This window comes from Macrobrachium rosenbergii, chromosome 46 (genome assembly GCF_040412425.1).
Source record: "Macrobrachium rosenbergii isolate ZJJX-2024 chromosome 46, ASM4041242v1, whole genome shotgun sequence".
Lineage (NCBI taxonomy): Eukaryota > Metazoa > Arthropoda > Malacostraca > Decapoda > Palaemonidae > Macrobrachium > Macrobrachium rosenbergii.
Genome location: NC_089786.1, coordinates 47,751,098 through 47,768,657, shown reverse-complemented (window position 1 = coordinate 47,768,657; position 17,560 = coordinate 47,751,098). Strand labels below are relative to the sequence as shown.

The 17,560-nt window shown below is 36.4% G+C and overlaps 1 protein-coding gene across 1 annotated transcript in view; it reads left to right on the top strand.

Annotated features, from left to right (window-relative positions):
* LOC136830484 (probable GH family 25 lysozyme 3) overlaps positions 1 to 17,560 on the top strand; it is a 35,871-nt gene that overhangs the window by 4,085 nt on the left and 14,226 nt on the right. The window contains exon 2 of the mRNA XM_067090019.1: positions 4,455 to 4,610. Within this exon, the coding sequence (XP_066946120.1) occupies positions 4,455 to 4,610 (156 nt within the window). The remainder of the gene's footprint in view (positions 1 to 4,454; positions 4,611 to 17,560) is intronic.

The following is a 17,560-nucleotide window of genomic DNA, read 5'->3' as shown; positions in this document are numbered from 1 at the left end:
GAATTGAGGCTATTTGTGGTTTTAAGCATAAAAATAACATCAAGTTTCTATATTCTGATTTAAATTGTAAAGATCTTCGAGTCAAGAATATATGTACCTTATTCCTGTGTTCTTATATTACAACTATGTGGTCATGCAGAAAAACAAATTTATTGCCTGAAAATATAAAAGACCGTGTAAAAATGAAGTGCAGGCAATACAAAAATGATATAAAATTAATTTTTGATAAAGCTAATAAGATTACGAAAACCTTTGGGAATTTTTTGGAAGAATTTAATTCATTGTAGTACTGTAATTTATATATAGTAGAACCAAGTCATGCTAATTTCATTATAAAGAACTATTGTAAATATTGTATGTAGATTATAAAATAAAAAAAAAATAATAAAAAAAAGGGATCAGGAAGTGGATCCGCCGTTGGGAGGAGGAGGAGGAGGGTTCGCCGAAAACAGCCTCGAGGTGGGAAGCCACCTGTAATCATGCCCAGGACAGGTGCCCTGAGGCGCATCCCAGGAGAACATCAGTCCAACACCTGCGGTTCAACTGCCATCCCATGACCTCGAGACTCAGACTCAACAGAACCAGGATTTACTGCCATATCACAGCATGAAACGGATGGCTTACACACACATAGAAATGTCGCCTAAGGTCTGCTCTGGGACACCTTTTGCATAACGAAAATAACTGGAGAAATGTCATCTTGGCTGATGAGAAGACGTTCCAGTCAGTGGTGGCCTAACAGGCGCCTATCTGGAGAAGTACATCCATCGCCGAGCTCTGAGTGGCAGATTCGCAGATCATATTCTGAATGGGCGTAGGCATATGGTCCAGACAAGCTTGTAAAGATCGATGGCCTCTTCATAGGAGATAAAAGTCAAAATCCTTGAGCAAGTGTTGCTCAAGTTGGTCCATGGCCAGGGTTCCATCCACCAAGAGCCTGATGATGAGGGACTGGCTGTAGGGTCATCTTGGAATTGAAGTTTTGGAGTGGCCATCCACTTATCGCAGAATATATCAAGATTCTGTTTTAGGAAAACCTTTACACTTTTAGCCTCTGTATAGAATGAAAAAAATTTTAGATGTGTGACGTTTATGTAATCGTGTCCCTGACCTAAGATTAGGTTATCTACATTTAATATGACTATGTTGTAGTTATTGACTCATCGAGCTAAGTCACTGTTGGTTTGCTTAATTATTTTCGATTGACATATCTCCTGTTGTCTGCTGAAAATAAGATCAGTCCATTTCATATCAAAATAAACAATCATACTTATAATACACGAACTGTATATTCGCATATTTATTTCTCTGATTTAATACATACATATACATACATATATATATATATATATATATATATATATATATATATATATATATAAATATAAATATATAGTGTATACATACAGATTTATGTATGTATGTATGGTATGTATATATATAATACATATCACTAGAACGACCGCCAATGATACATACCTAGAGCGACCGAGCGGTCAAAATGACCGCACAGGTATTAGCATTGCAAAAGTCTACATTTTCGCTTATTAAAACATCGTGATTCATTGATGTATAATTAATCATAGTAAGGAAATCGAATAAAGTTGTCGACCTCAATATCTCTAGAAAAATTTTCATAATGACTATCAGACCTGAAATATATGAAATATTATAATTTGCTACAATGAAATATTATTTTCTGCACTGAAATAAGAAACGTATTAAAAATAATTACAAGATTAAGATGAATCAGAACAGCAGTCTTTTTCTTTAAGTCTGGACTTCATAACAGCGGACAATAATAACGGAACGACGGTAGCGTCCAGGAACGCCGCATTCCAGTTCCTATTGAGTCGTTATCCTCAGTATAGCGAAGGTTTATCGGTATTTTACATAATATATTTATACCTTTTAGGTCACTGAAATAACAACGTCTGAAATGAGAGTAATTACTACATAATCTGTATTTGAGTACCACAGCGTAAAACATACTTTATTAATACTGATTAATCTTTAAAAAAAACAATTCGTTTTTACACAAAAAACAAATGACAAACATAAACTATACCTGTGCGAGAATGCGTTGTCAGTTTCAAATTTCTTACTTTCTACTCTAAGGAGTCATGTCTATTTTTTCAAGTACATTTTTATTTTTTTGCGAAGGGGTTTCCTGAAGGTCTTGCTTTTGCATTTACCACATCTTGATCTCTTACAGTGGTGGCAAATGTCTGAAGTCTTATTCCCACTGCAGCACCCTATTGGGAACTGTTTTATTTTCCTAGTAATTAAGGAAACTTCTGCTTCAATATCGCATCAATATCGCTTCCACTGCTATTGACCGTGTTGCTATTTTTGAACGTCTCCTGAAGTTCTTCGGCTAACTGATTCCCGTAGGTGGTTAGTGCCGTCAGTGTACCTCACGTGGTGCACTGCAAGCATTACTTAAGGTTCTTTGTAGCGTTCTTTCGGCCCCTAGTTGCAAATACTTTCATTCCTTTTACTGTACCTCCGTTCATATTCTCTCTTCCGTCTGACCTCCCACCCTCTCTAGCAATTATTTCATAGTGCAACTGCGAGGTTTTCCTCCTGTTACACCTTTCAGACCTTATTACTGTCAATTACCCTTTCAGCACTGAATGACCTCACAGGTCCCAGCGCTTGGCCTAAATTGTTTATTCTGTTCTATTCTTCGGCTAACTGATGAAGGAAGGAAATCACGGGGGAGATTTTTGACCTGTAACTTTCCTATAAAGAACTGATCCCCGTAGGAGGATAGTGTCGTCAGTGCACCTCACGGGATGCACTGTAGGCATTACTAAAAGTTCTTTGTAGCGTCCCTTCGTACCCTAGCTGCACGCTCTTTTATTCCTTTTACTGTACCTCCTTTCACATTATCTTTCTTCCATCTTCCTATCCACCCTCTCCTAATAATTGATTCATAGTGCAACTGCTTTGGGGTTTTCCTCCTGTTACACCTTTCAAACCTACCTACTCTCAATTTCCTTTCCAGGGCTGAATGACCTCATAGGTCCCAGTCCCTGGCCTTTGGCCTAAACTCTAAATTTCATTCCTATGAAGAACTGATGCGTCGATGCCTGCTAGACCAAGTATGTCATCAAAGACTTAGATTGACCATCTTCGTGAAGGTGCTTCATGCTGTACAGCCGAGTCATTTGATCTACGATGCCAACTCCGGAATTCGAAGAAGTAGTACAGTCATTTAGAGTTCCACTAATTTTCTTTGCATCATTTCCAATTTCTACAGTTGCGTTTAACGCTACAAAGTATGAGTACATTTTCGTTAGGCTTACATTGATACTCTGTCAGAGTGCATTGATTATTTTTCAGCACTGGGCTGCTGTACAGGTCGTCATGGGCCCCCGTGGTTGGGGGGGGTGCCGTCAGTTCAGTGCACCTCACGGGGTGCGCTGGCCTTCTGTAGCTGCAACCCCTTTCGTTCCTTTCACTGTACCTTCATTCATATTCTCTTTCTTCCAATCTTGCTATCCATACTCTCCTAACAATTGATCAGAGGCATTTGGCCCAAACTCTGTATTCCATCCCAGGTCGTCATGAGAGTATTTTTTATGTATGTGGTAGTCTCCATTCGAATAGGATTTACCCTCCCCACAAGACTCGCGTTTGTAGCGTGTCATTTTTCCAGCAGTTTTATTGAAGTGAAAAAACCATCCGTTGTCACATTTCTTCCTTTTCCCATTTATGGTTTTATTCTGAGATTGGCTGATTTGCAAGACGACTGAGCTCTTTACCAAGATTTGGAAATCCAATGAGCATGTATTTTGATTTTACATCAGCCGCTAACCAAAACTTAATACTGAATTGTATGAATGGACACCTACAATTCGTATAAATGCTCATCCACTATTATGCTCTCGGGTGGTCTGTAGCTGACAAGACAGTTTTTGATATATCTGACCAAAACTCCAGAAGTCAACGCAAATCTATCAGTTTGCAATCGAGGGGATCTTGTTGACCAGACATCAAATCTAAGAAATATTATTTTTTTAAAACGATTTCTTACACTGTTTGACAGAAAAATGGAGGTCCCCAAGTTTTTTTTTTTTTTCAAAAAAGTGTCATAGTATTGGATTTAGGGCAAAGGCCAAGCACTGGGACAAGTGAGGTCTTTCAGCGCTGAAACGGAAATTGACAGTAAAAGGTTTGAAAGGTGTAACAGGAGGAAAACCTCAAAGCAATTGCACTTTGAATCAATTGTTAGGAGAGGGTGGAAAGCAAGATGGAAGAAAGAAGATATGAAAGGAAGTACAGTAAAAGGAAAGAAAGGGGTTGCAGCTAGGGGCCGAAGGCACCCTGCAAAGAACTTTAGAGATGATTCCTCGGGCATCAAAATGCCTAATAATTGTCGCAAACGCCTCGTCTGATGATCTGCTCCGTGGATCATTCCCCATCTATTTTATTTTCTTCATTAAAAGTACACCCACTTTATGGAGCGTCATCATTGCCATCGTCGTCATCAGACGCCGATGAGCCTCCAGCATGTGAAATATATTTTTCTTCCTCGTCTTCAGAGACCATGTCACCCTCCCCGTACGGGAGTAGTGCCGCCAGTGCACCTCATGCGGTGCACTGTATGGCTTTACTTAAGATTCTTTGCAGCGTGCTTTCGGCCCTAGCTGCAACACCTTTCGTTCCTTTTACTGTACCTCCGTTCATATTCTCTTTCTTCCATCTGACTTTCCACCCTCTCCTAACAGTTGATTCATAGTGCAACTGCTTTGAGGTTTTCCTCCTGTTACACCTGTCAAGCCTTTTACTGTCAATTTCCGTTTCAGCGCTGAATGACCTCATAAAAAAGTTGAGTATAGCTTAGTTTAACTAGACCTACAGCTTATTGTGGAACCCGAACCACATTATGCCGAGAAATGAATCTCTATCACCAGAAATAAATTCCTCTAATTCTTCACTGGCCGGCCGGAGAATCGAACGCGGGCCCAGCACAGTGCTAGCCGAGAACGATATCGACCGGTCCAATGAGGAACTGAATGACGTCATAGGTCCCAATGCTTGGCCTTTGGCCTAAATTCTATATTCAGTTCAATTCAAAATCCCCCTCGGAATCAAAGGATGATATTGCCGTCAACAATGTTAGAAATTCTATGTGCAAAAGCGAGCGACTTGAGGACACATTCAGCGACTAAATAACTAATGATGATATACTTGATAATGAGTCACGAAATATGGGCAGATTGCCATGTCTTAGTAACCAACAGAACTCCCCAGAGAGACCAGGGCTTAAAATGACCGTCGTTCGGTCGCTGAAGATGAAAAAGGCCATACAGCATAAAGCTCATTTCATTTTCCTTTTAGTTCAATATACATCCTGGTGAATTACATTTGTTCGATTTAGGGAAAAATTACGGAAAATAAAAAGGTCAAAATGATCGCTCGTCGTTCTAGTGAGAGGTTAATATATATATATATATATATATATATTATATTTTATATATTAGTTCAAAATATATATATATATATATATATATATATATATATAAGTTGCTGGATGCGTATCTGTGTCGCGGGATCGAGACTCGGCAGTGGTCCATTCATCACTTACAAATTCCCCTTCGGTGACTATTCCCCATCAGGAATATTCCCGACGCAAACAATATTAACATTTGTAGCTTCATGACTGTATATAAATCACGGTGTGATAAAAAAATGTCATAAATGCATATATATATATATATATACATATATATATCCATATATATATACACTGTACATATATAATATATATATACATACATACACACACACACACACACACACATATATATATATATATATATATATATATATATATATATATATATATATATATATATATATATATATATATATATATATATGACAATATTCATAGGACATAAATGAAGACTGGGAATATTCAAGGACTTGATAACATGTAAGACGGAATGGTATAGTGATGAAATTGCGAATGAAAAACCCCTGCTTATGAAAAGCTCAATTCAGAGAATGTCTGGAGCTTAAAAATTACACGCACAAAACATACCCAAACTTTACCATTTTTGGACAGATGAGGCAAAACAGAATTATGCAAAAATTATGGGAAGGAAAATTCCACACCAGGGGGACTCTAAACTTACTGTTCCGACTTAATGAGTTCTCTCAGATTTGGCTCACGTCAGTGGCCTGGGTCACGGCTGCTTCCTGATCAATCCATACCTGCAAAATGAAAAATAAAAATCACATTAACAGACGTGAGGTATGGCAAACAACAACATTTTTGAAATACTGACACATTATAGAATTAGGTCTGACCGAATATTTAAATGAAAAAGCGAGTAACCTTTTTTTTTTATTTTGTGATACATAACAGCCATTTCTTCTTTCAAATATGAAATTCTGCAAACATTACATAGTTAGGTTTTTTAACTAGCCACTCCATACCGAAATGTGTATGGCATATTTAAAATTACATTTAGATTAAACTCTCGTCTTTCTGAATAGATTCCATTTGGTAAAACATGAGTTTATCGAGAGGCTGAAAGTTAACTTTCATTATGCAAGTATCTTATAATACAGAAAATTTAATAAAAGCTTTAATAACGTTGTCATTAAACGGAAATACGATCTCGTAGATTATCAATTCCTATTTATCTTACGAAATCTTTTTTATCGTGTCCGGCTAAAGAAAGGTCTCATTTTCTATCCGAATTTTTGACGAATAATTTGTTACATTTCATTTAGAATTACACTGAGTAAGCTTTTGCAGCTGCATTCAAGATGACAAAACAAAATCATTTGTTTTTCGTTATTCTTTTTATGTGTATCTATTTCCATCTGATTTCAATTTAAAAAAGTATTGTTATCCGAGTGTTCGTTTAGTTTTAACGTTACATTACTGACTGTGTACATTTTATTACATAAAGTAATTATAGTTAGATTCTTAATTTACATCACTAGCAGTTTTATTCCCCTCTGGCCTTTCAGTCTTGCTTGGCAACTAAGGTGAAAGACATCTGCACTGGAGGATAAATTAGCCAATTGTCGACTTGGCTCTTAATCGACACCGGAAGGTATTCCATGACACGGACGGCGACCAACAGCCTCTTTCATCTCCCTTTCAATTTGCTTGCTAATTAAGGCTCATTTGGGGTTTCTGTTCTCTAGGTATTATAAAACCTTCCGGGATTTTAATGTTATTTACGCAAACCTACTGCCAGCTTTATTCTGTGACTTGGATATCGCCTGATAAGAATGATCATTCTAACACCACTGAACGAGAATCAAATGACAAAAGGATACGTGAAACCTAACAGCAAGAGACGCGTACACTTGCACGCACATGCAGATAAGGTTTAAAGGAATAATGATTGAACTAGAATGAAAGAAAAAAGAAGGAAGTGAGACTGAAAACTAAGAAATTGGCTAAATAACTTGCTGGCTTCTTTAGTATTGTATCGGATCCCATAAAGTGGAGTTTTCATTAAAAATATATTTTCACAATGGACCGCTGAATATACATGACATTTTCATCAAAATCGTAATTCATCATTTCATTTTTTTATTAGAACAATAAAGCTTGATTCAAGTAGCTTGACATGACAAGGAAGTGAATGCAGTACTTTAGATATTTTCACTATCTGTCAATGTCCCCTGCTGTGCAGATTTGGCTAATGTCCTCACTAATCGGGTATCTGACGGCGTTACGGTAACAACGCAAACGATTTTATCATTGTTGGCCACTTAAACGTTTGAACATTCGTCTGTTGGTATATTAATGAACTTTGCGCTAATGTTAGTAATGTTAAAGCTATAAAGAGCATAAAGGATATGATATTTAGGTCTAATAATACGTTGATCTATAACAAAACCTTTATTTAGAATCTTCCCGGTCCTTCTTTACCCGGTATACAACCATATTATATAAGGAAATGTTAATGCATTTCTATAGTAGTGAAAATGAAGGAATGGTTAAACTGCTCATTCATGGCCGTTATTACGAGGAGGGCTGTTCAGTCTCAGCTAAACGTTAACGTTATTCTTCTTACATTCCGATTGTGTCAGAGACATCTGCGTTCAGTCAGTAAAGGATGTAAGATGATCCTTTTTAATAACAATATAGCTGAGTAAAAGAAACAGAAAACTGGCAGTGACTATATTAAAGCTGACCAAACGCAAGCATGCACTCAATCCTTGTGGCTGTTTAGCGTCATCATGGAATAACGAGAGGACTGCCTCAGAGCCGGGCCAGAGTTCAGAAGGTTTGGGGACGGTCGTAGAAAACTCCCTAAAAGTTCCAGTGTTATGACATCAACATAGATGTAAGTCAACCGTGCACTTGCCACGTTTCGTTAATCATATATTTGTGACTGAAAGCATCAGCCAGGGGTAGATGAAAGTCTTACTCGTTTGACAGTAAACATTTACCTTCACTCAAAAACCAACACATTTCTGATAACCAAAACATTTTCATTTTTAAGGATTAAGGAATGCATAAAGGTATCTATCGCAAAAAAATCAGTGATACAAGATAAATTCACAACTGACAAATTCAGCTTGAATGGAATGAGGAACATACCATCAGTCCTAACAGCAATATTATCGCTTTAAGAAATAATAAAAAAAAAACAACTTAGCATATTTCCGTAATCCTTCATGGTAATACATGATAATTCTGTAATGATATTTCTCTAAGCAGTATGAAAGCAATTTACAGTTCTTACTAGTCTAAAAGCTTAGAGTTATTACATACTTCAAAATTTTTAATGAAATTTAGTGAAAAAGCTCTTAAACCTTCAAGTGAATTGCCTTCAGTGCTCATTCAGTTTCATTCTATCAGTCATTTACTACTGGATCAAACCGTAGGTCTGGTGTATTGGTGTCAGATGGTCATAAAGGATTATGAAAAAAAGAAAAACAGGGAATGTCAACCAATGTTTGTTATAATGCCCTATGAAAGGTGAAGCCTTCCTTTCATATAGTGTGGCACTCGAAGTGAGATTAGTGAAGACTATTCAACCCCTGGATTTCACTAATTTCTATTTTATTGCTTTAAAATTTTTAAGTACGCATCCTCGATTACTTTTAGTTTAGTTGGCCACTGTAGCCGCGACAAACTGATGACCGTCTAAAGAGAATGAAGAACGCATTGCTAGAGATTTAGGTAGCTAAAAAAAATCAAGTGTTAGCAAACCAAGAAAATGGAGGCACCAAAAAGCGCCGACAATAGAATGACTGACCAGAGAAATTACCGCATCAAACGACATGACGCTTGGAGCCGCCGAGCAAAATTACCAAAGGTCAATTTGCCAAGTTTATTAAAAGAACAGAGCACGTTCTGGCATCACTCGCTGCACGTATAAAATAGTGTATCTGTCTATCGTACTAAAGTGAAAACAATGGCCTGCTCATTGTATGATTAGCATGAGTTTCGCTCAGGTTAAAAGAAACTATTAACAGCAGCTATAACTTACGTTAAATTTCCAAATGTTAAAGTTGCAAATGTTAGAGTTCCAAATGTTAAAAATCAAAACAATCTTCGTTTTCACAACAACGCGTTACTAAAAACTGATTTTGCTGAAAATACCGAAAGAAATCACCTTATAAGAACAGATGCAAAATTAAAACTTTGCTGAGTTTGGAAACTGCGATCTTAAAGGATAATTATGTTATCTAAAATCTCAAGAAATACTTACATGATTACGCTAACTATTGTACTATTATTGTACTATTTAATTGCAAAATAAGGGGAAAAGGCCGTCACTGATAACTAAAATTCTAGAATCATTAAGCGATCAACATAAACGTTACGTTACTTTAAATCTCAAACAAATCTAAAGTCAAGGTTCTAAATCTCATCACCACCTTCATTAAATGGCAGGTATCGTGGAACAATGACATTGACGATGACAAATCCAAGCAGATTAAAACTACTGGATTGTGGTGGTGTTCAGAGTATCATTATATTTTGTAGCACAACAGATCACACCCATTCATGACCGTACATTTCTCAGTTGGACGGACACCTCTGTCCAAAATTAAACACATTTATTGTTTGACCTTGTTAATTATGTATTTTTGCAGTTTTTTTCATATGTACATTTGTTTTTACAGAAATTATTTCTTTTAATGTTGACATTCATGTAAAGATAACTCTGATCCGTCGTCCCTATTAATGGGTGTTTCATTTAAACCTGGAAAAGCAGTGTTGTGTTATTCTGGGGAAGAGAGAGAGAGAGAGAGAGAGAGAGAGAGAGAGAGAGAGAGAGAGAGAGAGAGAGAGATAACACTTAGGGAAAACAAGTTGAATTATGGCTCTAACACTGAAGACCGCAAGAAGTAAACTGTTTGGATACCCGAGCGGTCAATCCTGCTCAAGTGACGACGTAGCACCGGAGAGATTTGGTCATTGTACGGTGGGTTAATAACGACAACGGAGAAACTACCAATAAAAAACCGCTAACAGTAAACCGTTAACTCACATTTAATTAAATAGTTATAACTCACCAGGCAGAGGAGTGACCTTTGCGGCAACGATGCTCTACTACTGAAAACGTCGCTTGGCCTACTGTTTTTGTTGGGATTTTCGACTAAACGGGCAGTTGAAGGACACGTGATTAATGTCAAATTCTTGCTCCATGATTTGAAGTCGGCCATTTTACTTATTTTCCAAGGAACTTCGACTAGTAGTCCATTTGATTGTTTGGCAAAATAGCATTATCTCGCTACAAGATTAAAAAGGTAAATTGGTTGAATTTCTAATATATTTGCGACCAATGTATTACCTGTTGATTGGTACGTACATATATTACAGTTATTCGTTTTCTTACCAAGAAATCTATGTCAGGAACCAATAAAAATTGCAACAGTAAAATTATTCACTATATTTTGTAATGGGAACGTTCATTCATGGGGAAAATTACACCTTCATTTTGATAAAAAAAAAAAAAAAAAAATGAGAATTAAAGGAAATATTTAGTACAATTTTCTGACGCTCGTTAAATTCTTCCTTTCATCAGGACTAATACAGGCTGTCGTTACCACCACTGAATATGAAATGACCAAACTAGGGCAAAACATATATAATTATTTCAGAATAATTATATTACTATGCATTAATTTTCAAAATGCCTACGGACACTTTCTATCTGATTATATCAATTACCGCTCCAATAAGTAACGCGAGAATCTCAGAAATGATGATGGAAATATTTCATGAACGTAAAACATGAACGAGAAGCTAATAGCAATTTTAAAAGTTGATGTATGACGAAACACGCTACGTTGCTCATTCTTAACTTCCGTATCCTTTCAAGCTATGTAGTTTCTCTCTTGTGACCTAATGTATATTATAGACATTGTAGCGATGAACTCACGCCCGGGAGAAAACCTTTGACCCTAATATCAATTTATTCTGTTCATAACGGCTTATCGATAATTTGCATAATTTCACTAGGAAAAAAGTTCCTCGTTGGAGGAGTCGGTAGAGTTCTCGGCTAGCACTCTGCTAAGCCCGAGTTCGAGTCTCCGGCCAGCCAATGAAGAATTAGAGGAATTTATTTCTGGTGACAGAAATTCATTTCTCGGTATAATGTGGTTCGGATTCCACAACAAGCTGTAGGTCCCGTTACTGGGTAACCAATTGGTTCTTGGCCACGTAAAATATGACAAAACCTTCGAGTCAGCTCTAGGAGAGTTGTTAATCAACTCAGTGGTCTGGTTAAACTAAGGTATAATTATGCTCTTCACAAATATACATATAGTAGACGGGACCAAACAGCCATTTAAAATTGTGAAAGAAATCCAAAGAAGGAAGTGATTCCAAGTTCTTCTGTGAAAAGAAAAAAGGTAGAAGGAATTAGGTAGAATACGATTGACTAGGAACTGAAGGCAAACACCGGACGAAGATCTTCAATATAAGATTCAGTTAAGGAAGGGTCTGGTTTATAAAACGCGATGTTTATAGTCAAGGATGTTAATTCTGTGTTTTGGATAGGCAGAATCTTTCCCTATTTGTTTCAGCGAGACAATTGCTTTCACGCTACCCAAAGCACCTTGTTAATAAGAATTGAATACACTGTTATATATATATATATATATATATATATATATATATATATATATATATATATATATATATATATATATATATATATATATATATATATATATATATTATTATGAACCAAACCTCAGTTCATCAGGTTCCATCATCAATTACAGACAAATGGACTGGAAAGACTGGCAGACGCCGAGACAACAACGGGGAAGAACAACAAAACCAGCAAAAATTTCCAATCTAGGCAATAAGTTAAGTTTTAATTTTAATCTGTACTTGTTTAATTTTTGGTAATATTTAATTTAGTTATTTTAATTTTCAACATTTGAAAATTTATCCTGAGTTATAGCTGCTGTTGAGTTTAAATCTTTAACTTGAGCGAAACTCATGCGATGCACAGGCCTTTGTTTTCACTTTAGTACAATAAACACACTATTTTATCCAATCAGCGAGTGATGCCAGAACGTGCTATGCTCCTAATAGACTTGGCAAATTGACCTTTTGTAATTTTGCTCGGCTGCTCTATGAGCGTGTCGTTTGATGCGGTAGTTTCTCTGGTTGGCCATTACATTGTTGGCGATTTTTGGTGCCTCCCGTTCCTTGGTTTGTTAAAAAAAATGTTTATTTATTTATTTATTTTATTTATTTATTTATTTTTGTTTTTTTTGCTTTGGTCAAAGTTTTTTTGCGTGGTTGGTTGGTCTGTACAGAAGCAAATTGGATCTACCGTGAAGGCTTCAGTTCATTTAAATTAAAACTTTATTTTACTGACCAAAAGAATTTTAAATGTAATTTTTCATTTGTAATAAGTACAAAGTAGATTTCTGCCATAGTTTTTTCGCTTTACAGGCTGTGGATTGGAATGGTTGAGACCCGTTATTCACCAACTCCGGTGTTCGTTGCTTTTACAACACAATATATTTTGATGAGGTGAGACAGGAGCTTGGTGTTACTGAAATACTGTATTTTATGCCAAAAGTTGTCTTGCTTTGATTAAAAACTGATTTTTCAATAAAGATCACATGTAAATATGAACGTTCTTACCTTAAATAGAAATTGCAGACTTGAGTTTTCATGCCATAGATTCCGCAGTCAATCATGTAAAGAACTTAAGCAGTTGACCTTGACCGGGTGGCGTCTTAAAATCAACAGGGTTTTACAATACCGGGATAAAGTGGCTTAATGTAACTAGAAGACCATAGGTAAAGCCTAATGTTCCATTAATTGGTAATATTAAGGAAATAATTATGGTGTGAAGTGTTCTGTCTGGTAAAACTTCAGGTAAATTGCCTGGGCAAATGACTAGAAACTTCGAGAATCACAAAATGTGATGGATTAAGAACTGCTGAATGAAAACCTGAAAGTCCATAAATAACAAATAGTCAACAAAATAACTGAGGGCAATTGACAATGCACTCATGAAGCCTTATCAAGGAACCTAAACGATCACTGACAATCCATTTCCATGTGGAGAAGAATTCTCTTTAAAAGGTCATCAGTTATAGATTTACCTGTGAGGCAACTTTAAGAGGTAGTTTTATACTGAGCAATATCTCAGTTGGTGGTTCGTCTTAATGATCGCTGGCTACAATGTCCGGCAAAACTATAAAAGTTATTGAAGCGTTATTTCATATTTTAAAGCAAAATAGAAATGAGTGAAATCCAGGGGCTGAGTAGTCTTCACTATTCTCACTTTTGAGTGCCACCATGTGATAGGAGGGCTTCACCTTTCCTAGGGCATAACAAAGAAATATTAGTAACAAAGAAATATTGGTTTACATTCCCTGGTTATTTCTCATAATCCTATATGACCATCTGACACCATACACCGGACCTCCGGTTTGATGAAGTGGTACGTGAGATTGATAGAATGAAACAATGAGCACCGAAGACAATTCACTTAAGGTTTAAGAGTCAATCGACATTCAGAATCACTGTATTAAGTTAAAAACTATAAATTGGCCTTCAAACTATGAAAAATATTACAGAATTATCACGGATTACGAAAATATTCGAATTTAAGCTTTTTTTCAGAAATACAATTTATTGAAGAAGCGATAATGCTGTTATGACTGATGATATGTACCTCATTCCAGTTAAGCTGAATTCGTGTCACTTGTGAATAAATCTTTTATTACTGATTTTTTGCAATATCAGATACTTTCATACATAATCCTTAAAAGTTAAAATATTTTGATTATCAGAAATGTGTTGGTTTTCGATTAGAGGTAAATGTTTTCTAGTCAAGAGAGAGGCTTTCATCTAAGCCTGGCTGATACATTAAGTTATAAAGAGGAGTAACGATTTCTGTAGATAACAAACGTTCATCATCTTAAACAAACGTTCATCTTCTTAAACGGGGTGGAAGATATGATTAAACGTGTCAAGTGCTCGGCTGACTTGCATCCATGTTGTCATAACACCACTGGAATTTTATGGACAGTTTTCTACGAATACTGTTAAGTAGCAGCAAACATTATTCCCAAACCTTCTGAACTCTGACCCGGCTCATTTCTCATGTTATTCCATGACGCCGCTAAATAGCCACAAGGAATATAAGCACATGCTTGCGTTTGATCTGTTTTAATATAGTAACTGCCAGTTTTCTGTTTATTCTTGTACTCAGCTCCAATATTATTAAAAAGGATAAGCTTACAGCCTTCACTAACTTCAGCAGATGTCTTTCATACATTAAGATGATAAGAACAGTCACGTTAACGTCTAGCTAAGACTGAACAGTCCTCCTCGTAATAGCGGCGATGAATGAGCAGTTTTCCCATTCCTTCATTTTCAGTACTGGAGAAATGCATCAACATTTCCTTATATAATATGGTTGTATACTGGGTTAAAAAGGAGAGGGAAGATTCTAAATAAAGGTTTAGATAATCAGCGTGCATTTGATATACGACAACGTATTATTAGCTTATTACCAAAATATCATAGCCTTTATGCTCTATAGCTTTTACACTACTAACAATAGCGCAAAGTTCATTAACATATCGAAAGACAAATGTTCAAACATTTAAGTGGCCAACAATGATAACAATCGTTTGTGCTGTTTCCGTAACATCGTAAGATACCTGATTGGTGAGGGGATTAGCCAAATCGGCAAAGCAGAGAACATGACAGACAGTGAAAATATCTAAAAAGTACTACACTCACTTCCTTGTCATGTCAAGCTACTTAAGTCAAGCTTTATTGTTCAAAACATTTTGTTAGGAAATGAGCTCAGGTGAATACAATAAAAGATGAAATGATGAATTATATATGTATATTCAGCGGTCCATTGTGGAAATATACTTTTAATGAAAACTCCACTTTATGGGATCCGATACAATATTGAAGAAACGATAAAGTTATTTAGGTAATTTCGTAGTTTTCAATTTCAGTTCCCTCTATTTTTCTTTCATTCTAGTTCAATCATTATTCCCGTAAACCATATCTGTATGTGCGTGCATGTGTGCGTGTGTCTCTTGCTGTTAGGTTGCACGCATCCTCTTGTCATTTGATTCTCGTTCAGTGGTTTCAGAATGGTCATTCTTATCTGTCGATATCCAAGTCACAGAATAACGCTGGCAGTAAGTTGCGTAAATAAATGTCATTAAAATCCCGGAAGGTTTTGTAATACCTAGAGAACAGACACCCAAATGAGTCTTAATTAGCAAACAAATTGAAAGGGAGATGAAAGAGGCTGTTGGTTGCCGTCAGTGTCATGGAATACCTTCCGGTGTTAATTAAGAGCCAAGTCGATGTTTGGCTAATTTATCTTCCAATGCAGATGTCTTTTGCCTTAGTTGCCAAGCAAGACTTAAAGACCACAGGAGTATAAAACCGCCTAGTGATGTAAATTAAGAATCTAACTATAATTATTTCAAATGAACATAAAAGATATTCAGAAAGTTACGTAACAAAATGTGCACGTTCAGTGATGTAACGATAAAACTAAACAAACACTCAATGATATTTTTTAAATTGAAATCATATGGAAATATACGCATAAAAATATAACGATATAACGAAAAACAAGTGATTTTATTTTCTCCAAAATTAGACATAGTTATCTTGAATGCAGCTGCCAAAGATTACTCAGTGTAACTATAAAAGAAATGTACCAGATTATTCATCACAAATTCTGATACAAATTGAGACTTTTCTTTAGCCGGGCATAATAATAGTTATTTCGTGAGATAAATAGCAACTGATAACCAACGTGATCGTATTTGCGTTTAATGACAACGTTATTAAAGTTGTTTTTATTAATATTTCTGTATTATAAGATACTGGCATAATAAAAGTTAACTTTCAGCCTCTAAATTTTCATTAAGTTCATATTTTACCATGTGAAATCTATTCAGTAAGACAAAAGTTTAAACTAAAGGTAGTTTTAAATAGGCCATACAAATCTGCTTGCATGCAGTTGTAGGGATAAGGAGTGGCTAGTTAAAAAACCTAACTTAAAAAACCTAACTATGTAATATTTCCAGAATTTTATATTTGAAAGATGAAATGGCTGTTTTGTATTATAGATAGACAAAATGTGTTACTTGCTTTTTCACTTAGGCCTAAATATTCAGACAGATCTAATTCTTTAATGTGTCAGTATTCCAAAAATTGTTGTTAGATTCACCCTGGTGTGGAATTTTCCTTCCTATAATTTCTGCATAATTCTGTTTTGCCTCATCCGTCCAAAAATGGTAAAATTTGGGTTTGTTTTGTTCACGTCATTTTTAAGCTCTAGACATTCTCTGAGTTGAGCTTTTCAAAGAGAGGTTTTTCTTTCACAATTTCATCACAATAATCTCATCAAGTCCTTGAATATTCCCCGATCTAGACAGAATTTGGCATGTGGTCATCATTTGACCCAACTTAGATAACAGAGTAGGTTTCAAATCAGGTCCCCCCTTCCACTTCCCCTTCCCCCATCCCCCTTCCACCTTCCCCTTCTGTTTGTAACTTACGTGGTAACCATTTGACCGATCTAGACAAAATTTGGCACGTGGCCATCACTTGACCCAACTCAGATAATAGGGTAGGTTTCAAACCGTACCTCCTTCCCCCTTCCCTTCCCTTCCCCTTCCCCTTCCCCTTCCCCATCCACCTTCTCCCTCTCCCTTCCCTTCGTAACTTATGTGGTAACCGCTAGACCGATCTAGACAACATTTGGCACGTGGCCATCAATTTACCCAACTTTCCCCCTTCCCTTCGTAACTTATGTGGTAACCATTTGACCAATCTAAACAAAATTGGCATTGGCCATCATTTGACCGAAATTACATAATAGGGTAGGTTTCAAACCAGGTCCCCCTTCCCTTCCCCTCCCCCATCCCCCTTCCCGTTGTAACGGATGAGGTAACCACTTGACCGATATAGACAAAATTGTGCATGTGGCCATCATTTGACCCAACTGAAACAATAGTCCAGGTTTCAAACCCGTACCCCCTTCCCTTTCCCCTTCCTCCATCCCCCTTCCCTTTGTAACTTATGTAGTAACCG